Source organism: Schistocerca cancellata, chromosome 2 (assembly GCF_023864275.1).
Source record: "Schistocerca cancellata isolate TAMUIC-IGC-003103 chromosome 2, iqSchCanc2.1, whole genome shotgun sequence".
NCBI lineage: Eukaryota > Metazoa > Arthropoda > Insecta > Orthoptera > Acrididae > Schistocerca > Schistocerca cancellata.
In genome coordinates this window covers 170,939,707-170,962,418 of record NC_064627.1, presented here as the reverse complement: position 1 = coordinate 170,962,418, position 22,712 = coordinate 170,939,707, and the positions used below count along the sequence as shown (strand labels likewise).

The window sequence follows — 22,712 nt, the reverse complement described above, 5'->3', positions numbered from 1 at the left end:
AGCTCTGACTTTTTTTTCTTGAAGAAAGTACACATGTTCACACACACAGCCTCACAGACATTGAAATACGCACTGTTGTGACCTCAGCAACAGTGGTGCCATGACTACAGTAGTGTGCATTTGGGTGTCTGTGTGGTTGTATGTGTTTTTCACTAGAAAAAGAGCCAAAGCCTGAAAGCTAGTCAACACTGTTTTCTCTTACATGTGTCTATGTGGCACACATCAGTCTGCTGTAGGAGAGTGATTGCCTGTCTCTTATTATATGTATTGTCCCATCCAGGAAATACCAACAGTTCATTTTTAAAGAGCCATCTGTCAAGGGACATTGGTTTGGACTGTGCCCTTTTTCTTGTTTTCTTTTTGATATTACTAAAAATTGCTTTGGCTGCATAATTTTTTCATGCCAGTTAAGACAAATCTGTGGTTTGTGTAAAATGTTTGATTGACTGTGTCTGCTTCGATCATATTCACATTTGTGAAGCTGTTATAAACTTTTGTATAATATGCTTTATTTACATACAAGGGTTGAGTTAAATCATACCTGTTTAGAATGTCCTGTACAATCACACTTATGTTTTTTTTTAATTTGTTTGAAATAGTAACTGTAAAAAAATTGAAAACTAAAAAAAAAGATAAAGGTAAAAATTAATTAATTATTTTGTGTAAAGAGAACTTATGTTGAAATGACACATTCCACGTTGTTATGAAATGTCATATTCATGATCTATGAAACAAGGGTTAATGTATGTATGTATGTATGTATGTATGCTCTCAATGCATTCAGACCTTGCTAGCAATCTTCTACAGACTTTTGTACCAGAATATAAAATTTACATTACATTCTGAATTAATTCTTATTATATCCCAAATACTATTAGAGAACTAATGTATTGGCACAAATGTGTAAGAATCATTACATTCATGGAGAAGATTCTGCAAAATGTTTTGTTACATATTTTACCTCCTAACATTTGTACTGCACAATTCTGTAGACTATATACTTTTCTGACCATGGTGGCATTGCCTTAGGAGTTAATGACACAAGATTACATTGAGCAAAAGTATACTATATATGCTAACAGCCTCATCGCAACCACCTAAATAGAAGGCCATGGCGCACTCAGTGTGATGTCGCACAGAGTGGGCTAGGATTGATGTGGTGGTGCACCGACAGGATCAAGTTGCACATCCCACAATCTCTCTAAAACAATTTTATAGAATCTATTCAGTAAAAAAAATCATTTCTATATTACTAGTAGTTTTATATGTCAGCTTCATGGTGAAGTGCTCATCCTTTCATTAATGGTCATAATTATTGCAATATTTCATGTAACAAATCTGAAACATTGCTATGAAAAAAGGGGGCCACTATGACTTTGCGTATGGTGTTAGTAGACCATATGTTGCTGTGTATGAAATGAAGGAAACATTTTGAATTTTTCTTTAAACTTGGATGGGGTCAATATCTGTCTCCAATCTCAAGAAAATGGACTTTATGTAGCAAGTTCATTTCCGATTACACATGTGCAGGAATGAAATATTGATAACATCCCTCATACTTCATAAACTAGTTGAGATATCAAAACAATTGAAATGAGATCCAATTGAAATGAGATCCATCCTTCATGAAATCCTCCCCACTCCACCAAGAGTGTCTTTCCGCCGTCCACCTAATCTTTGTAACCTCTTGGTTCATCCCTATGAAATCGCCAAACCACCTTCCCTACCCTCTGGCTCCTACCCTTGTAACCGCCCCCGGTGTAAAACCTGTCCCATGCACCCTCCCACCACCACATACTCCAGTCCTGTAACCCGGAAGGTGTACACGATCAAAGGCAGAGCCACGTGTGAAAGCACCCATGTGATTTACCAACTGACCTGCCTACACTGTGAAGCTTTCTATGTGGGAATGACCAGCAACAAATTGTCCATTCACATGAATGGACACAGGCAGACAGTGTTTGTTGGTAATGAGGATCACCCTGTGGCTAAACATGCCTTGGTGCACAGCCAGCACATCTTGGCACAGCGTTACACCGTCCGGGTTATCTGGATACTTCCCACTAACACCAACCTGTCAGAACTCCGGAGATGGGAACTTGCCCTTCAGTATATCCTCTCTTCTTGTTACCCACCAGGCCTCAACCTCCGCTAATTTCAAGTTGCCGCCGCTCATACCTCACCTGTCATTCAACAACATCTTTGCCTCTGTACTTCCGCCTCGACTGACATCTCTGCCCAGGCTCTTTGCCTTTACAAATGTCTGCTTGTGTCTGTGTATGTGCGGATGGATATATGTGTGTGCGAGTGTATACCTGTCCTTTTTCCCCCTAAGGTAAGTCTTTCCACTCCCGGGGTTGAAATGACTCCTTACCCTCTCCCTTAAAACCCACATCCTTTCGTCTTTCCCTCTCCTTCCCTCTTTCCTGATGAAGCAACCGTTGGTTGCGAAAGCTTGAATTTTGTGTGTATGTTTGTGTGTCTATCAACATACCAGTGCTTTCGTTTGGTAAGTCACATCATCTTTGTTTTTAGATATATAAAAGAACAATATAGCTTGACAGAATCATAACTGATGGCTCTGCCACCTTTATTGGTTGCATGGTGAACTTATAATAGGGAAACTAACATGTAGTGGTGTTGATGGTATCCCTCTTTTGTGGATGGAATCTTATCTTCATAACAGAAAGCAGAGGGGAATAATGATAAACTGCATCACAGTGTCAAAATTAAATGTATACTGTGTCAACAGAAAATATTAAGTCCTACAAGGATTAGTACTGGATCTCCACCTGTTTTTAAGATTCATAAATATACTTGCAGTGTATTTATGGACTACTCAGAGACTGAAATGCCTTGTGATAATCTAAGCATACTAACCAAGAGTCCTAACTAACCTGCACTAGACATAGTCTGGATGAATCAAGAATCTTTATTCAATATTGCTATTATTCAATAAAGCAATAGCTAAATGGGTTCACAGCCAAATGTTTGAATCTTAATCCTACAAAAATAATTTCAAGCATATAAAAATGGCTAGCTATTATCATAAGAAGCCATTAATGGCCATAGAGAAAATGAAACACTGTGTGTAAAATTTGAATGGTCTAGCTGGATAACAAGCAAAAGGAGAGTGAACACATACTGGAACAAATCAAAAGGCTTGGTTCAGCATCTTTTCCATTTACAAGTATTTCTCATTGTTCTGGCTTGGAGATCAGGATGTTGGCTTATGTTGAACAACTTCACTCACTTTTTTAACATGATCATCTTCTCAAGTACTGCAACTAGAGTGAAGAAAGTATTCATTCTTCAAAAGTGAGCAGGAATAATACTTTGTGAAATAAATAGATATAATTTTTTACAGAGAACTTCTCAAACATCCTAGAATACTTGACCCTTAATGGCATTTGTTAGTTATAATGAAAGTAATACTCAGTTGTTCAATTCAGTTTTCAATTACACATCCATAATACAAAACAAAAAAGTAATTTCCATATGGAGTCAGCCTCATTGTCAAGGGGTCAGACTGGTGCAATGATCTTCTACATCTTCCATCTGATATAAAGTGAGAAACTGAAGTACTATATAAACTCAAAAGAATTAATAGCACAATGTATCAGCCTATCCTTCTGCAAATTGTCTGGTCATCTGGATTAAATGAAAGTGGCTCCTGTCAGCTGTATGACAGATATTGTTGGTCTTTGTCAGCAGCCCTTGTTTTCTTTTAGCAGCAAGTAACTGTTATTCTATGATAAATTGCAGTGTTGTCCTGCAGATATTAAACTAGCAATATGTGATAACAGCTGCTATTTAATACACCTAAGGAATCAGCAGCTCTTTTTTTCCAAAATAGCAGCAGTCCTCTTAATTTTGTCCTCTTAATTTTACACTGAGACATACAGCTGTCATAAATAGTTGATATCAGTCTACAAATAAATAATTAGTAATGCGTTGTCCAACAGCTGGTTCATATTTTTAATCTATCCCTTGACTTATTCCATATCCACAAGGGGTGCTCATGATAACAGAATCTATAGATCAGCATGAATGAATGTTTATTATACTGTATGTGACACGAAAAAAGTACTAATGACACAAAAACACACATGCATATATGGTATGACACATTTATTAATTTGTACAAAATGTTTCAATTTTATTATTTAAATTATTGGATTTGATCTAATAGCAATTACAAAAAAATTGAGAACTATGTGATAAAGACAATCAATAACATATAAAGGCAAAGAAGACAGAGTTGATCTTTGACTAATAAATAATTTCTTCATAACAACACACATAATTCTTAGACTTTGACATATACTGGTACAATTTTGTGGCAGAGCAATCACAAAGCTGAACTTATACATATAGCAAATAACATGAAAATACATATTGTATATTTTCTTCACCATCGTAGAAAATAACACTTCATGAGAACACGTACAGTTGCATGCAATAAAATATTTCCTGAAGATCTGTTTTAATTTTAGTATTGTATCATTAACTGTGTTTTCAAATAGATATTTAATATTTCACATAGCATAATGTACAAAAAAGGCAATGTAAATTCAATACCTTTAAAGAATTTCTATCTACTTGGATATTTAAATTTTTGACTATGTGTGCAAAAACACACATTCAAGGATTGTGTAGATAAGACAGCAGTTATACAGTTATTATACAAGAATTTGAGAAATAGTAAGAACAATACAGATACACTCATTTCTGATTCCCTCTTCCATGTTGGTCATACAAAAGGGTCTTTCTTTTAAACACTGGAAAATCCAGGATGGGATAATGACAATATTATGAAAATGATAGATTGCTACTCACTATATAGTGGAGACATTGTATTGCAGATAGGAACATATATGTTGCCTGGAAATATTTGAGAAAAAGAAACAACAGCACTGAACTAACTCTGATACATAACTAGGAGGACAGGAGAAGGCAAGACTGTTTGAGGCAGTACAAGTTATCATTTTAGATAAGTATTGCAACTTTCATCTTCATTTGAAACCAAAAATAAATAAGAGGACTCGTACAAATCAACAAACAAAATGGAATTACACATGAGAGAAATGATGGAACTACAGACAGAATCTTGAGTAACCAGGATACTCCGAGTATAAATTTGAAATATTATCAAGAGGTATGGAAAATAAAAAGTGAATGGCACATAAAAAAGGAAGAAGAGAGGGTAAAATATGGAAAGAGAGGAATGTGAGTTGGAGAATAGGTAATTTAGCTGAGAAAGACAAGATGCAAATGGCAGAAAAGTACATGAGAAAGGGGAAGAAGAGATGATTAGGTGGCAAGAGCAAAAAATGTTAGTTGGCTTGTGCTAGGATCACTTTGTATGAGAAATCAAATGATTAGGAAGCACCAACAAAAACATTACTGTAACCTAAATTCAATTGTTTGGTAACAACAAGCATTCTTGCACTTGTCCTTTACCACATCAGAAAGCAAATCGTCACTGTAAGGGGCCCTACCTTTCAGTGTTTATGTGAGCCACTGTTGTCAAGATAACTATTCTCCTCATTGATAAGCTCAACATTTCTAACTTTTATCCGTGATGACCTCATCATTAACTTTCTACTTTATGAATAAGATATTGCTGCCAGATATTTATCTCTTCACAATTCAGTATTTATTATGTATCAGAGCAAGTAATATTCACAGAGATTCATGCAAAAAAAATTAACTAGAATGAGTATAAATCTGCCACCAGTTTAAAAATTGCCACAAAGTAGTTCTTTGCTATGGTACCTCCAGTTCTTTTCAGTACTTAAAGCTGTTGATTATTAATTTTACAAATTCCTGATGTCTGACAGCTACACACAGACATGGAATAACACAGTACTTCTGACACTGCAATGATCTTCGTCTTCCTGTAGTAACTTTAACAAGAAATGGTATACACAGCTCCTGAGCAAACGAAAGCTATTGCACACTTCAGAAGTAACACTTTATTGAACCATTTAGAAATGCAACGAGGAGAGACACTACTGCTACCCAGTAAGTGCTCCTTTTAGCTGGAGCTGTGTTGCATCCATCCTCTGTACAAACATGGCAGCGTTCAATGCTGCTGTGAGGAGGCAGTTGCACATTGCATGACACATTCATCGGTCCATTCATAGGAACTGAGCCACAGTTACGCATTGTAATCACCTCCAGTGTGTTTACTGAAACATAAAAAAATATTTTATTATTGTCATTATAATAATTTAATAAGTTAAATGTTGCTGACTATAGAATGGATTACTGAGACAACTTAATACCAATTTTTCAAAAATGTGTTGCTGTTCATCTGTCAGATAATATTAATCAAACAGCTTATTTGAAATTAAGTCATCACGGAACTTTTCTTCTACCCACATTTGAAAACAAGAGTGATACACAAATTTTTCTCTGGTTGTTTTCTAGAACCTGGGTTCACTGAAAAACGGTACATGAATGGCTTCAATTCCAAGATTTTAGTTGTATTTTGATTCTGGAAGCTAAAATGTTTTAACTCAGTAGCTAAATGAATAAGCATCAGACTACAAATGTAAAGGTGTGGGGCTCAAGTGCCAGTTGGTCTGGTAATTTTTTTTTTCTGCAGCTTAAAACTTTTTCCACCTTTGGTGGTAGTGACACATTGATCAAAACAAAATCCAAGTCACATCATGATTTGGAGTCGATGATAAACTGTAAGTTCCATTACAAGTGGCTGGTTAAGTCAATTCAGAGATCAGGGGGATACCTCAAACAAAATTATGTGTAGTAGAGCTTAGAGCTCTATGGTGCTCAGGCCATCCACTGCATTGAGGACAGCTTTACATTTTCTAAGCTAAAAAGCTTGTATACTCTGCAACCAACTCTTGATACTCATTGCAACAACCTTTGATATTAACATTCATAAAACATAAATTGAATGTGGAATAAACTACTTTGCTAGTTCTGCTCTACCGAACTAAGCCATTAGTTTGTATTGTATATTACAGATATTCAGCTGTACTCTGGAGAGGAAATAGAAATGATAAACAACAGTGTGATTTGGAACTACTGAAAGAGGACTTCATACGCTTCCTCACACTATAACTAGTAAATAAATTAAATTATAAATTACAGGTAAATGCAAAAAATACTCGTATGTATACAATCACAAAAAAGGACAACCACAGTACTGTTTTTAAGGCTCTTGGCACAAAGAGAAAAGAAGAACGTGGGAACTATTGATGGAAGAGCTCACAAAGACAAGACAAACACACACACACACACACACACACACACACACACACACACACACACACACACACACACGAGAGAACTGAAATCTCAACACCAGAATAAATTGAAAGACAAAGAAAGCAATAGCTTGAACAAAAAATACATCTTGTGAATGTAAAGCACAAAAACAGAAATTGTGTAAACATCCAAAGGATATAGATGGAAGAATGAATGAAATATTATTCTAACCTACTGATAGAAGAAGGACAAAATTTGAAAGTAGGAGATAATATATTGTAAGTTAATGACAGAGCAGTGTGTTCAGTGCACAAGTAAGGAAGAACACATAAATCATTTAAGGCAATGAAAAATGAAAATCCCCTGCTCCTGGATGCATTCCATGATCAGCCAAAAATGCTTCAGATAAAGCAACAGGGATCTAGTTGATGTATTTAATTGTATGTGACTGAATTGGAAGAAAACTGGTTTGTTTAACACAACCAGTAAATACAAAAAGTTCTAAGAAAATATAATGTGATAATTATAGGGCTGTTCATGAAATTTTGGTTATTGGAAGGCTGTAGGTGCAAATCATAAAACAAAGGAAGAAAAAGAAATAGATACTGAAAAGAAACAATGTAGATTCACAGTGAATAGATAATATGTTGACAACACCTTGTCAGTGAGACAGGTGAGAGAGGAATTGCCACAATAGATGTATACATTTAATTTTGATGATGGAGAGTCCTTGGTGGCATATAGATGATGGAAGGAATAAGGGTACAGCTCTGGTATTGAATGGCTGATAGACACATACAAAGACTGACAACATTGCTATGCTATGCTATCAGACAATGTCCTCCTTCAGACTAGAACAGAATAGACAGCTACGCTGTCTGGGCCAGTTACATTGTATTGACAGTGCAACTTATCTGTTACTGATTTAGAAAAGACATATGATAATGCCCTTGTTGCAAATTATATAGGATGTTAGAAAAATGTGGTCAGAACAGAAAATTTATGTCAATAATATAAAATTTATGTCAACGTATGGAAGTAAGATGAAGTATCTGAATCCTCCTGGTAAGAAGCTACATGCCCAACTAATTATTAGAAACAACAAGTCCTTTTCTTGGTAAATTTATGTCAAAGACAGTTACAATACAAATAGCTAGTCAAAAAACTAAATACTGTAGTTTGGACAAAGCCATGAATCTTAGAGAACATTCATTTATTGTCCCCTGTAAAAGCACCAAAGGCCTCATTAATAAAAATGATAAACTTCTGATTTCCACACACAAAGGAAAGGGCAGATGGAATGTGTCAACAGATACGTTGTGCTTCCATTACATTTTCGGTGGAAATCAAATAGATATATCTTACTGTCCCCCCCATGAACCATGGACCTTGCCGTTGGTGGGGAGGCTTGCGTGCCTCAGCAATACAAATAGCCGTACCGTAGGTACAACCACAACGGAGGGGTATCTGTTGAGAGGCCAGACAAACTTGTGGTTCCTGAAGAGGGGCAGCAGCCTTTTCAGTAGTTGCAGGGGCAACAGTCTGGATGATTGACTGATCTGGCCTTGTAACAATAACCAAAACAGCCTTGCTGTGCTGGTACTGCGAACAGCTGAAAGCAAGGGGAAACTATGGCCGTAATTTTTCCCAAGGGCATGCAGCTTTACTGTATGATTAAATGATGATGGCGTCTTCTTGGGTAAAATATTCCGGAGGTAAAATAGTCCCCCATTCGGATCTCCGGGCGGGGACTACTCAAGAGGATGTCGTTATCAGGAGAAAGAAAACTGGCGTTCTACGGATCAGAGCGTGGAATGTCAGATCCCTTAATCGGGCAGGTAGGTTAGAAAATTTAAAAAGGGAAATGGATAGGTTAAAGTTAGATATAGTGGGAATTAGTGAAGTTCAGTGGCAGGAGGAACAAGACTTCTGGTCAGGTGACTACAGGGTTATAAACACAAAGTCAAATAGGGGTAATGCAGGAGTAGGTTTAATAATGAATAGGAAAATAGGAATGCAGGTAAGCTACTACAAACAGCATAGTGAATGCATATATTTATGTCTGCTTGTGTCTGTATATGTGTGGATGGATATGTGTGTGTGTGCGCGAGTGTATACCCGTCCTTTTTTCCCCCTAAGGTAAGTCTTTCCGCTCCCGGGACTGGAATGACTCCTTACCCTCTCCCTTAAAACCCACATCCTTTTGTCTTTCCCTCTCCTTCCTTCTTTCCTGATGAGGCAACAGTTTGTTGCGAAAGCTTGAATTTTGTGTGTATGTTTGTGTTAGTTTGTGTGTCTGTCGACCTGCCAGCACTTTCATTTGGTAAGTCACATCATCTTTGTTTTTACGTATATATATATGGTTATAATAGAAGGAAACATTCCACGTAGGAAAAATATGGCTTGTGTCTGTATATGTGTGGATGGATATGTGTGTGTGTGTGCGCGAGTGTATACCCGTCCTTTTTTCCCCCTAAGGTAAGTCTTTCCGCTCCCAGGACTGGAATGACTCCTTACCCTCCCCCTTAAAACTCACATCCTTTCGTCTTTCCCTCTCCTTCCCTCTTTCCTGATGAGGCAACAGTTTGTTGCGAAAGCTTGAATTTTGTGTGTATGTTTGTGTTCGTTTGTGTGTCTGTCGACCTGCCAGCACTTTCATTTGGTAAGTTATATATATATATATATTAAAAAAAAACAGAGTTAAGTCCCAGGCTCTTCTCATTAATGAATGCTGTGTTGAACAAATCTTTGAGTACTGTGCCACAATATTGGATTGCAAAACACAAGGTGGGACTCAAAGTGAATTTCAGTATCACAGAATATTAGAAAGTTGGGTAAAAGAGACAATGAGGTACCTGAAGGAACTATCAGTTTTGGGGGGGAATATAAATATTTAGTACTTAACTGGAAAGAAATTTCAGCTTCATGCAAGATTAGCTAAATGGTCAAGTCACATTAATGTGACCACTTGCCAAAAGACTGAATAACCACCTTTTGCAGTGGAGACATGCAGGAAGAGAGTCAATAAGGTTCTGGAAGGTATCAACAGTGATTTGGAACCATGCCAATTCCAGTGCTGTGGCCAGGTGCACTAGGTTTCACAGGTGCACTAGGTTTCACATCCATGGCATGAACAGCCCGATCGAGGTCGTTCCACAGATTCTCAATTGGATTCCAATCTGGGGACTTTGATGGTCAGGGGAGTACAGTAAACTCATCCTGGAGCTCTTCAAACTGTGCTCATACACTGCGAGCTGTGTGACACATTGCATTGTCCTCCACATAGATGCCATCATGCTGAGGAAAAAAACTGCAAATAGGGGTGGATATGGACCTCAAGTATAGATGCATACTTGTGTTGAGCCACTATGCCTTCCAGATTGATGATATCACCCAGGGTAATGTTCCCCAGGCCATAATGTTCCTTCCTCCAGTCTGGACCCTCCCAGTGATCCAATTCCCCTCTGTCTAGTGGAACATGAAATGTGATTCATCTGACAAAGCCACCTGTTGCCTCTCAGTCAACCTCTAGTTGCAGTATTGGCAAGCAAATTCCAGCCTTCATCGTCAATGAACAGCAGTTGGCATGGATACATGAACCTGGTGCCTACCATGGAGCACCAGACGCAGCAACATTCTCTGAATGGTCATTGAGGAGACACTGTTGGTAGAACCTTGGCTGATCTGGGCTGTCAGCTGCTCAATGGTTGCACATGTGTTTGCCCCTACATACCTCTCCAGCCATTGGTCCACTACTGTCATCTTGAGATGCACCACTTGCCTTGGTGCCAGTTTTGGATAGCACCATTTTGCCATGCACAGTATATTTTAACTACAGTGGCATGTGAACAGTTTACAAAGTTAGTCATTTTGGAAATCTTCCATCTTTGGCCGAAAAGCCAAAGATCATGCCCTTTTGAATGTCAGAAACATCTCCCTGTTTCCACACTATGACGACGACTGCACTATTTACCGCGTCCTCCCGACACACTTTATATACCTTCCACTGCTACTGTTACCACCTGCCATCACTGAGTGGTTATTGCTCGCTGATGTCGAACATAGGCAGTGGGTCACATTAAAGTGACTGGATTGTGTATAATAAAAAGAATGCTCAGTTATAGTATGAGTGGTTCATGGTGTGGGTTCCTGTAGTCATGTCCTAGTTCATGAACCACGGGCAACGTGTGAGTGGCCAAGTAAGTGGTCCTGACAGTCGGGATACCAGTTACTTTGGAATAAGGCTGGGCATCTCTGACATATTCTGAGTCGTGGTCACCTTTGTGTTCATACGGCAAAGAGTACCAAATCCACCGGTTAGTCCCTCAGCCGTTAGGGGTAAAACCCAATGGGACTCGGGGAAAGTAAGGCTAGCAACCTGCTTCCCTGGTACTTTAAATATGATGCTGGCAACAATCAGAGCAAAATGCCTCGGACCTTTGGAGGTGATGGAGTCCCACATCTAACTGACAAACCAGGGACTCCTAAGATACGACTTGGCAAACAAATGGTAATGAGATGGGGAGCTATTAATATCGATGGGGGCTACTCTGAGAAGAAGGTAGAGCTGGCAGAGGCTGCAAGTAAGATGGGGCTGGACATTTTAGCTGTTAGTGAGAAAGAAGAGGAAGTGGGAGAATACAAGGTCTACCTGTCAGGAGTCAAAGCAGGAATAGCACAATGGGGTGTAGGGCTTTACATCAGGAAAGAAATGGAACCCAGCGTAGTTGCAATAAGGTATGTAAACAAACGACTGATGTGGATAGATTTGACAGTGTCTAGCAAGAAAATTAGGATTGTGTCAGTATATTCGCATTGTGAAGGGACAGATCAAGATAAGATGGATAGTTTTTATGAGGCACTCAGTGATGTAGTTGTTAGAGTAAAGGACGACGACAGTGTTCTGCTCATGGGTGATTTTAACGCCAGGATTGGAAATCGAACAGAAGAGTATGAAAAGGTTATGGGTAAATTTGGAGAGGATATGGAGGCCAACAGGAATGGTAAACAACTCTTGGATTTCTGTGCCAGTATGGGCTTAGTAATCACAAACTCCTTTTTTAAACATAAGAACATTCACCGGTATACTTGGGAAGGCAGGGGAACCAGATCTGTCATTGACTAAATAATAACAGATCAGGAATTCAGGAAGGCTGTGAGGGACACACGTGTATTCAGGGGATTCTTTGATGACACTGATCATTATTTAATCTGCAGTGAAATTGGGATTGTGAGGCCGAAAGTGCAGGAGGTCAGGTCCATATGTAGGAGGATAAGAGTGGAGAAACTTCAGGATAAGGAAATCAGGCACGAGTACATAACAGCGATCTCAGAAAGGTACCAGTTAGTTGAATGTAGTCAATTACAGTCATTGGAAAAGGAATGGACAAGGTACAGGGACACAGTACTAGAAGTGGCTAAAGAATGTCTTGGAACAGTAGTGTGTATAAGTAGGATGAAGCAAACAGCTTGGTGGAATAATACAGTCAAGGCAGCCTGTAAAAGGAAAAAGAAGGTGTATCAAAAATGGCTACATACCAGAACCCAGGTAGATAGAGAAAGTTATGTTGAAGAAAGAAACAAAGCCAAACAGATAATTGCAGCATCCAAGAAGAAATCGTGGGAAGACTTTGGAAACAGGTTGGAGACTATGGGCCAAGCTGCTGGAAAACCATTCTGGAGTGTAATTAGCAGTCTTTGAAAGGGAGGTAAGAAGGAAATGACAAGTATTTTGGACAGGTCAGGAAAACTGCTGGTGAATCCTGTGGATGCCTTGGGCAGATGGAGGGAATATTTTGAAGAGTTGCTCAATGTAGGTGAAAATGCGATCAGTAATATTTCAGATTTCGAGGTAGAATGGGATAGGAATGATGATGGAAATAGGATCACATTTGAGGAAGTGGAAAAAATGGTCAATAGATTGCAGTGCAATAAAGCGGCTGCGGTGGATGAAATTAAGTTGGAACTCATCAAATACAGTGGAATGTCAGGTCTTAAATGGCTACACAGGATAATTGAAATGGCCTGGGAGTCGGGACAGGTTCCATCAGACTGGACAAAAGCAGTAATCACACCAATCTTTAAACATGGAAACAGAAAAGATTGTAACAACTACAGAGGTATCTCTTTAATCAGCGTTGTGGGTAAAATCTTCTCAGGTATTGTTGAAAGGAAAGTGCGAGTATTAGTTGAGGACCAATTGGATGAAAATCAGTGTGGGTTTAGGCCTCTTAGAGGTTGTCAGGACCAGATCTTTAGCTTACGGCAAATAATGGAGAAGTGTTATGAGTGGAACAGGGAATTGTATCTATGCTTTATAGATCTAAAAAAGGCATATGACTGGGTTCCTAGGAGGAAGTTATTGTCTGTTCTACAAGATTATGGAATAGGAGGCAAACTTTTGCAAGCAATTAAAGGTCTTTACATGGATAGTCAGGCAGCAGTTAGAGTTGACGGTAAATTGAGTCCATGGTTCAGAGCAGTTTCAGGGGTAAGACAAGGCTGCAACCTGTCTCCACTGTTGTTAATATTATTTATGGATCATATGTTGAAAACAATAGACTGGCTGGGTGAGATTAAGATATGTGAACACACAATAAGCAGTCTTGCATATGCGGATGACTTAGTTGTGATGGCAGATTCGATTGAAAGTTTGCAAAGTAATATTTCAGAGCTAGATCAGAAATGTAAGGACTATGGTATGAAGATTAGCATCTCCAAAACATAAGTAATGTCAGTGGGAAAGAAATATAAACGGATTGAGTGCCAAATAGGAGGAACAAAGTTAGAACAGGTGGACGGTTTCAAGTACTTAGGATGCATATTCTCACAGGATGGCAACATAGTGAAAGAACTGGAAGCAAGGTGTAGCAAAGCTAATGCAGTGAGTGCTCAGCTTTGTTCTACTCTCTTCTGCAAGAAGGAAGTCAGTACCAAGACTAAGTTATCTGTGCACCGTTCAATCTTTCGACCAACTTTGTTGTATGGGAGTGAAAGCTGGGTGGATTCAGGCTACCTTATCAACAAGGTTGAGGTTACGGATATGAAAGTAGCTAGGATGATTGCAGGTACTAGTAGATGGGAACAATGGCAGGCGGGTGTCCACAATGAGGAAATCAAAGAAAAACTGGGAATGAACTCTATAGATGTAGCAGTCAGGGTGAACAGGCTTAGATGGTGGGGTCATGTTGCACGCGTGGGAGAAGCAAGGTTACCCAAGAGACTCATGGATTCAGCAGTAGAGGGTAGGAGGAGTCGGGGCAGACCGAGGAGAAGGTACCTGGATTCGGTTACGAATGATTTTGAAGTAATAGGTTTAACATCAGAAGAGGCACCAATGTTAGCACTGAATAGGGGATCATGGAGGAACTGTATAAGGGGGGCTATGCTCCAGACTGAACGCTGAAAGGCATAATCAGTCTTAAATGATGATGATGATGATGATGAGTTACAGTATGAACAATTACACATATGTCGAAGAAAAAATGTATGGGGAAATTACTCAAAGTATATTAATTTATGGAGCAAAAATATGGACGATGATCCAAAGAGATCAACAAATATTATCAGCCTTGGAAAATGATTGCATGAGGAGAACTAGTTGAATATCAATATTATAATGGAAGGCTATTAAACAAATAAAAGGAATAGAAGGGGTAGCAAAAGACATGCTTGAGGAAATACATGAGTGTAGTCTCAAATTGTATGGTTACATAAGGAGACTGGAGCAATGTCACAAGGCAAGGTGAGTTTGGGAATGATGTCTACAAAAGTGGAGGAGAAGGAGAAGAAGAAGAGTGAGACCAAGAAGATTAAAGAAAACAACTAATGTTAGTAATGGAAGAAAGAAAAAAGCAAGAAACGGATGCTTGGAAGAGGATGTGACAAATGGCCAATGAGCCTGAAACAAACACAAGGGAAGGGGCACAGAAGGAAGTAGAGGGGTTCCTCCTGTCTGCAGTTCTCCAGTTGTCACATGCAGTCTTCGCAATAAAACTTTTTAAGTAATATTCCAAAATGTAACACAACATTGTGTATCAGACACCTAAAGACATTTCATAACCTTGGTTTCTGTTGTTTAAAGTGTTGTTCAGTTGCTTTACTCTACACGAAAGTGTGATGTACTGATACTGCTAAGCCGCTGCAATGGGCACAGCTGCATTAATACAACAAGTACTATCAGCTCTGTAAAGCCATTTTGCCTTAAATATTTAATACTAGTGCATAAATACTGAATAAGTTTGGTAATTTTCATATACCAAAAACAGAAATACTTACTTACCTTTAAGAACAATAGCCTCACATGTGGGCTTTTCCCCTTTATGTTTTGCTTTGCATTCAGTAAGTGTTTTATGAGATGGGTAAAAAGGATCAGCACAATCTGGGTCTGCATCAGATGAACAAGACCAGCACTTCAATGCACATCCTGAAACAATAAAACTGTCATTTGTTTCACCTGCTTCATTTTGTTAAGCCAATGCCAGTAAAAATGTGACATTGCAAGCTTAAATGCTGATCAGTTCTAGGACTCTGAGGAGAAGGTGCAGAAAATACATTTAATATAGAAATATCTGACCATAGACTAAACCTAACTGAAGGCTGTCCTTGTTCTGAGCTTGTATCACACACAAGTTGTATGTAGGTAGTGTTGTTGGCAATATGGCATGATGCTGAGTTAGGGGGTGCCCATGTTACAGAAAATATGAAAGCTAACATGAGGCCAAATGTGACATAAAACATAGGGCACAAGGAAATTCTCTGACTGCATGCTATATAATTATAAATTTAATAAAGAAAGGGAGGAGAGTGGATGTGAAGTTTGCAGAGATAACAGGAAATGGATAATTACACAGATTTCAGTAGGTGAAGGTGAGTTGAGGAATAGAGATATTAGTGTGTTACAATTAACAAAGTATTCTCGGTTATTATGCCGTGGTCGTTGGGATTACACTTTAAAAGCCGACCTTTCGTCCGCATCTGTGGAAGACATTTTCAAGAGGGATCGTAGCTCTGTTGAATGTCCGATTTACACGTCGCCTCGCTACTGACTACAGCAAAAATCAGTTTCCACGAGCTTCGCGCAGTGGCGTGACGTCACATGTTTTGAATACCCGAGCGCAATTGACCGTGTCGATTGCCGTCGTCCGCTGTTGCAATCATTCCATGATGGAAGACTGGTACCCATGTTCAGCACTGGAATCCAAATTCCATGCGCAGTGGCCCAGTTGCGCTCGAGTATTCAAAACTTGTGACGTCACGCCTCTGCGGGGAAGCTCTCGGAAGTGGAATTTTGTTGTAGTCAGCAGTGAGCCAGGGTGTGAATCTGACGTTCAACAGTGCTACGATCCCCCTTGAAAATGTCCTCCACAGATGGTGTCTAAACATCGGGTTTTAAAGTGAAATACCCTCGACTACGGCATAATAGCCCGGAATATTTTACTAATCGTGACAATTCTGGCCGTGAAAGTTTACATTTTGCAATATTAGTGTGTTGTCACCATTTTCAATTTATTTTTATTATAGTGATCTCTGCATATTGACCCAGAACTGCCACAAGGGGAAAATTAATTTGGCTCTTTCGGCATTGGAATGAAGAATATTACTGTGAGTTGATAAGAAAAATCTTTCAGACATTTCATGATTCTTCATTTTTACTCTGGTAATTTGTGAAATGGTCACCCCTTTATACTGTAAAGTTCTTAGTCTGATATTTCGGAAGTTGCTGACACACATGAGCCAGGAATCTGTAAATGTATAGAAACGTGAAACTAAACTTGTAAAGTACCTTTGTAGATCTCTTATAAATTATATGAACATTTTGATTCTGGGTTTGAAAAAGTCTGCAAGTACTGTGGTAAGCAGACTTTATCATAAATAAGTCTTTTCGTTTAGTATACTTTAATTTTATTCTTCAACAGAATTCAGTGTACTGTCATAATTGTCAAGTAAGTAACAACAAATGAAAGGCAACTCAACTGTGTCACAGGAAAGCTAGCAGTTTTTTCCAGTATAGTAATTTGAATGCTAATTATTTATATTATCAATCTGACGCTTTTAAAATGTAGGCAAAGTATTGACAGCCTTGGTATGTAACATACTCTGTTAATGAATGTAGCTCTCTGTATGGCTAGTAGGAGCAGTTTATAATTCCTCCATCTGTATGATATTGTATATCACGACTCATTCCACATTACTTAAGATTCTCTCTCATCACAGCAACATGATGTATGAATAACTGAAAGCTTGACTGTGGAATGGATAATAATAAAACCTCAACTTTCTGAACAGGAGGAAAACTGTATTTAGAAAGTTGGAAATTTCTCAGAAGTCATATTAAATTTTACATTTTAAAGCTGGTACACAAATGAATGGCATAAATTGTTTCCTACAACTTATTCTACTTAAAAGCACAGAGCTAAGTAGTTATAGTCATAGCTGCTACTGAAGTTGACAAAAGTTTTTGAGATACAAATCACGTCACACTGACTTGTAGATGGACAAGATGCAGAATAATATAAGGGTTAATACAGCAACTGCATAGATGAGTGTAACAAATCACTTACAAATCACTCGCAGCTTGTCTCACAGTTTCAGTTGATGTTAACTAATTTATACCATGTTAAAAGACTTAACACTGCCAAAATTTCATCAGCACTGCATATCACATTAGAGTCATATGGAAAGTATCCTACTCTCTCTTTCTCTCTCTCTCTCTCTCTCTCTCTCTCTCTCTCTCTCACACACACACACACACACATCGGTACATAATTTTAATACATATAAACACATTACCTCATAAAAAGAAAAAAAATATTACTGTTTTTGCAGCTCTTGACTATATTGACACCAGTGGCAACTATGGACATTTGATATAGTGTCTCTCCCACACAAATATTCAAACCATCCACAAGATACAGAGTTTACTGCTTACAAAATTTCATAAACCAGTATTTAGCGAGGAATCTAGGAATAAACTACAGCTTCCTAGGTATCGCTCTGGCAGAGGCTGCAAAGACAAGATTAGATCAGCTACAGTGGGCACAGATGCACTTTCACATACCTTTAGAAGTTTATAAGGTGTGTGCTTGAAGCAGGAAGCACTCTCCTGAATGTCACTCAGATGATGATGTTCACATGAGTATAGTTACAATGCATTACAAGGTAGGAAGGTGTGCCCAAAATAAATTTAGCTTCAAACAAAAAAAATGACTCTGAGCACTATGGGGCTTAACATCTGTGGTCATCAGTCCCCTAGAACTTAGAACTACTTAAACCTAACTAACCTAAGGACATCATACACATCCATGCCCGAGGCAGGATTCGAACCTGCGACCGTAGCAGTAGCGCGATTCCAGACTGAAGTGCCTAGAACCGCTCGGCCACCACGGCCGGCAGCTTCAAACAGGGGAGAATCTTTACAAGTGCTCCACTTTTGAAAGTGGGTAATTATTTTACAGAAATGAATTAAAAACAGCAAGTTAGAGATGGCCAAATTAAAGAATCCTCGCTCAGTTCCAACAGACATTACAATTGCAAATGTAAGGTAAGGACACTGAAATTTAATAGTGTCGAGAACATATCTTCACCGAAGAGTCAAGCAGTATATTGCTCCCTCCTACGTATATCTCGCGAAGAGACCATGAGGATAAAATCAGAGAGATTAGAGCCCACACAGAAGCATACCGACAATCCTTTCCACGAACAATACAAGACTGGAATAGAAGGGAGAAGCGATAGAGGTATTCAAGGTACCCTCTGCCACACAGCGTCAGGTGGCTTGCGGAGTATGGATGTAGATGTAGAAGATTAGAGTAGGACTCTTGTTTCTTCTCCAGCAGTGCAACAGGAGGATTGAAGGATACTGCTGCTAGTGTTCTACATCGATATCTATGTTTATATTCCACATGCCACCTCATGGTGTGTAGCAGAGGGTGCTTTGGGACCAGTGTCACTTTCTCCTTTTATGTTCCTGCCGTGTATGGTTCGCGGGAAGAACGATTGCTGGTAAGCCTCAGTATGAGCTGGAATGTCTAATTTTGCTTTGATGGTCTATTCACCAGATATATGTAAGAGGAAGCAATACATTGGTTGACTCTTCTAGGAACATAACCTCTCAGAACTTTAACAACAGATCGTAGCTTGATGCAGAACGCCTCTCTTGCAGCATCTGCAATTGGAGTTGGCTGAGCATTTCCATGACACTTTTGCAGTTACTAAATGAACCTGTAACAAAACATGCTGCTCTTCTTTGGATCTTCTCTAATTCCTTAGTGAATCCTTTCTGCTACATATCCCATACTGATGATCAGTACTCAAGTATTAGTCAAACAAGTGTTTTATACGCTGATGTTTATTGATGGACTACATTTACTGAGCCTGGTATTTGTCTTATTCGTGATTAATATTACGCGGTTCTTTCACTTCAAATCGCACTTTATGCATACTCCTAGATGTTTTGTGGAAGTAAATGCTTTCAGTGACTGTTCTGCAATTTCGAAATTGTAGAATAAAGGATCTTTCTGTCTATGTATTCTCAATATGTTACATTTGTTTATACTGAGGGTCAACTCCCCTCCCTGGCCAGATTTATATACCAGATGGTTATAATTAAATTTTCCCTGTTTAACATGTTATAACACGGAAACTAATTACCGAACGAGTACCAAATTTGGCAGCATTAATGTCCAGAGTATGAGGCGCCTGATTTCCATGCGTCACAGTGCCGCCGTCCAGTTCCAACTATGACCATCAGGTGCCGTGATCAGTCATCGTTGCCGGCCGCGGTGGTCTAGCGGTTCTAGGCGCTCAGTCCGGAACCGCGCGACTGCTACGGTCGCAGGTTCGAATCCTGCCTCGGGCATGGATGTGTGTGATGTCCTTAGGTTAGTTAGGTTTAAGTAGTTCTAAGTTCTAGGGGACTGATGACCACAGATGTTAAGTCCCATAGTGCTCAGAGCCGTTTGAACCATTTGAACCATCAGTCATCGTGATTCATAGTCTCACACATCCAACCAGTGGCACTGCACTCGTTGACGTGTCAACATGAACTTGGACAAAATGAGCAGGGCATTACTGGCGAAGCTCTATTATCAAAACAACAGTAATGCTGCAGATGTACTTCGAGAATATTGCTGTCTGAAAGGATTACGGGAGGGCCCTTTTTCTCCACCTCCTGTGTGGAGTATGATGAAGAAGTTTGAATCAACTGGAGAACTGGGTGCTGCCCCAGGAAGAGGCCAACAACCGGTTGCATCACAGGTGGTTGATGAAATCGCTGTTGCTATGGCAGATAACGCTGCCCACAATTGCCGATCGTCGGACAGTGTGTATGCTGTGTCACGACAGTTGAATATCCCATGGTCCACTGTACAGGAGATGCTTCAACCATTCTCAAATGGTATCCATACATCATGGTATCATACAGCAGCTTGGACCACAGGACGCACAACGACGTGTTGACCTCGCTCTCCACCTTCTTGCAAGATTGAAGTTGCCCAGGGCTGGCCCTGGACCATCCTAAAGGACAGGCGAAGTGTGGGGATCTTCACCTCCAGTCACTGTGCATGAAGTTCCTCTGTATGGTGAACGGGTCACCTTATGGTGTGGCATCACGGCTATGTTCACCACTGGCCCACTTTTTTTTTTAACAGGCTGATGCTCAAGGACCAAATACATGCAATGTGACTGGCCAGCGTTACTGTGATAGGCTTTGCTAGCATGTCATACCCACCATATAAGAGAAAGACATTGAACTCAACAGTTTTCATGCAAAATAGGGCCCCACCGCACATCGCTCGTTAAATTCACCTGCTTCTCTGAAACACATTTGGAAACCATCTAAGTATCAGCCGATTGTTTCCAAACGTTTGGCCGACACTATCACCTGATCTCAATCTCTGTGATTTCTGGTTCTTGGGGATACTTGAAGGACAGGGTCTAACAGTGGTACATTCACACATGTACTGATACGAAGAGCAGCATATCAAGAGAGGTAGCCAGCTTACCTACAGACATGCTTCGTTATGCTGTGCAAAATGCATTCCTGAGCTTTCAGACTCTTCTGGACACTGATGGGCGCCATGTTGAGCACTTTTGTAGCAGAAATGTTACTGGTATGTAATGGTATGATGTACCGTAGCAGCACATTAAAAGTGTTTCAGTTGAATTGATTATGCATTACTTATCTTCTCCATGTTATCGACATTAAAGCTACCAAATTTGGTACTCGTACGGTAATTAGTTTTCGTGTTATAACGTGCGCCAGTCGGAGTGGTCAAGCGGTTCTAGGCACTGCAGTCTGGAACCGCGCGACCACTACGGTCGCAGGTTCGAATCCTGCCTCGGGCATGGATGTGTGTGATGTCCTTAGGTTAGTTAGGTTTAAGTAGTTTTAAGTTCTAGGGGACTGATGACCACAGCAGTTAAGTTCCATAGTGCTCAGAGCCATTTGAACCATTTGTTATAATGTGTTAAATAGGGAAAGTTTAATTATAAAGATCCGGTATACTGTGAAAAGTAATGGACCTATAACACTCCCCCGGTGCACACCAAAGGTTACTTTACGTCTGAAGACTTCTCTCTATTCAAAATGACATGTTGTGTGCCGGCCTTTGGTGGCCGAGCGGTTCTAGGCGCTACAGTCTGGAACCGCGAGACCGCTACGGTCGCAGGTTCGAATCCTGCCTCGGGCATGGATGTGTGTGATGTCCTTAGGTTAGTTAGGTTTAAGTGGTTCTAAGTTCTAGGGGACTGATGACCTTAGAAGTTGAGTCTCATAGTGCTCAGAGCCATTTGAACCATTTATCACATGATGTGGTCTGTTTACTACAACCTCTTCAGTCAAATCACACAGTTGGTCTGATATTCCATACGCTCGTTTTCTGTTCATTAGGCGGCAGGGTGTAACTGTATCAAAAACAGTTCGGAAATCAAGGAACACTGCATCTGCCTGGGCGCCTGCTATCTACTGCTATTTGGTCTCGTGGAAGAACTGAGCGAACAGGGTTTCACACGATCGTTGTTTTTGTAACACGTGTTGGTTCCTACAGAGGAGGTTTTGCGGTCTCCAGAAATGTCGTAACGTGCGAACATGAAACATGTTCAAAAATTCCACAACAGACCGACTTGAGAGATATAGGTCTACAGTTTCCGTGTCCGTTCCACAACACTTCTGAAAACGGGAATGGCCTGTGCTTTTTCTCCAATCATTAGGAATGCTTCGCTGCTCTAGAGACCCACGGAAAAGTGATGCTAGAAAACGGGAAAGTTCATTCGCGTACTCAGTGTAGAATTGAACGGGTATCCTGTCGGGTTCAGTGACCTCATTCTGTTGACCATTTTCTGTTGCTTTTCTGCCCCTTGGTGTTCTACATGTGCAGCCAGTGTTAAACCTCCTGCAGGGCATTTTGCCACTGCTTTGGACAATTGGATAGCGCAATGAGTTGATCTCAGAGCTGATTACTTCTGCTCACACA

The 22,712-nt window shown here is 39.7% G+C and overlaps 1 protein-coding gene across 1 annotated transcript in view; it reads right to left on the bottom strand.

The window, feature by feature from the left end:
• Positions 1–4,125: 4,125 nt before the first annotated feature.
• LOC126161491 (uncharacterized) overlaps positions 4,126–22,712 on the bottom strand; it is a 66,832-nt gene continuing 48,245 nt past the window's right edge. Inside the window, exons 3-4 of the mRNA XM_049917388.1 lie at positions 15,521–15,664; positions 4,126–6,194 (exon numbers count right to left, since the gene is read on the bottom strand). Coding sequence (XP_049773345.1) covers positions 5,965–6,194; positions 15,521–15,664 — 374 coding nt within the window. The 3' untranslated portion in view covers positions 4,126–5,964. The remainder of the gene's footprint in view (positions 6,195–15,520; positions 15,665–22,712) is intronic.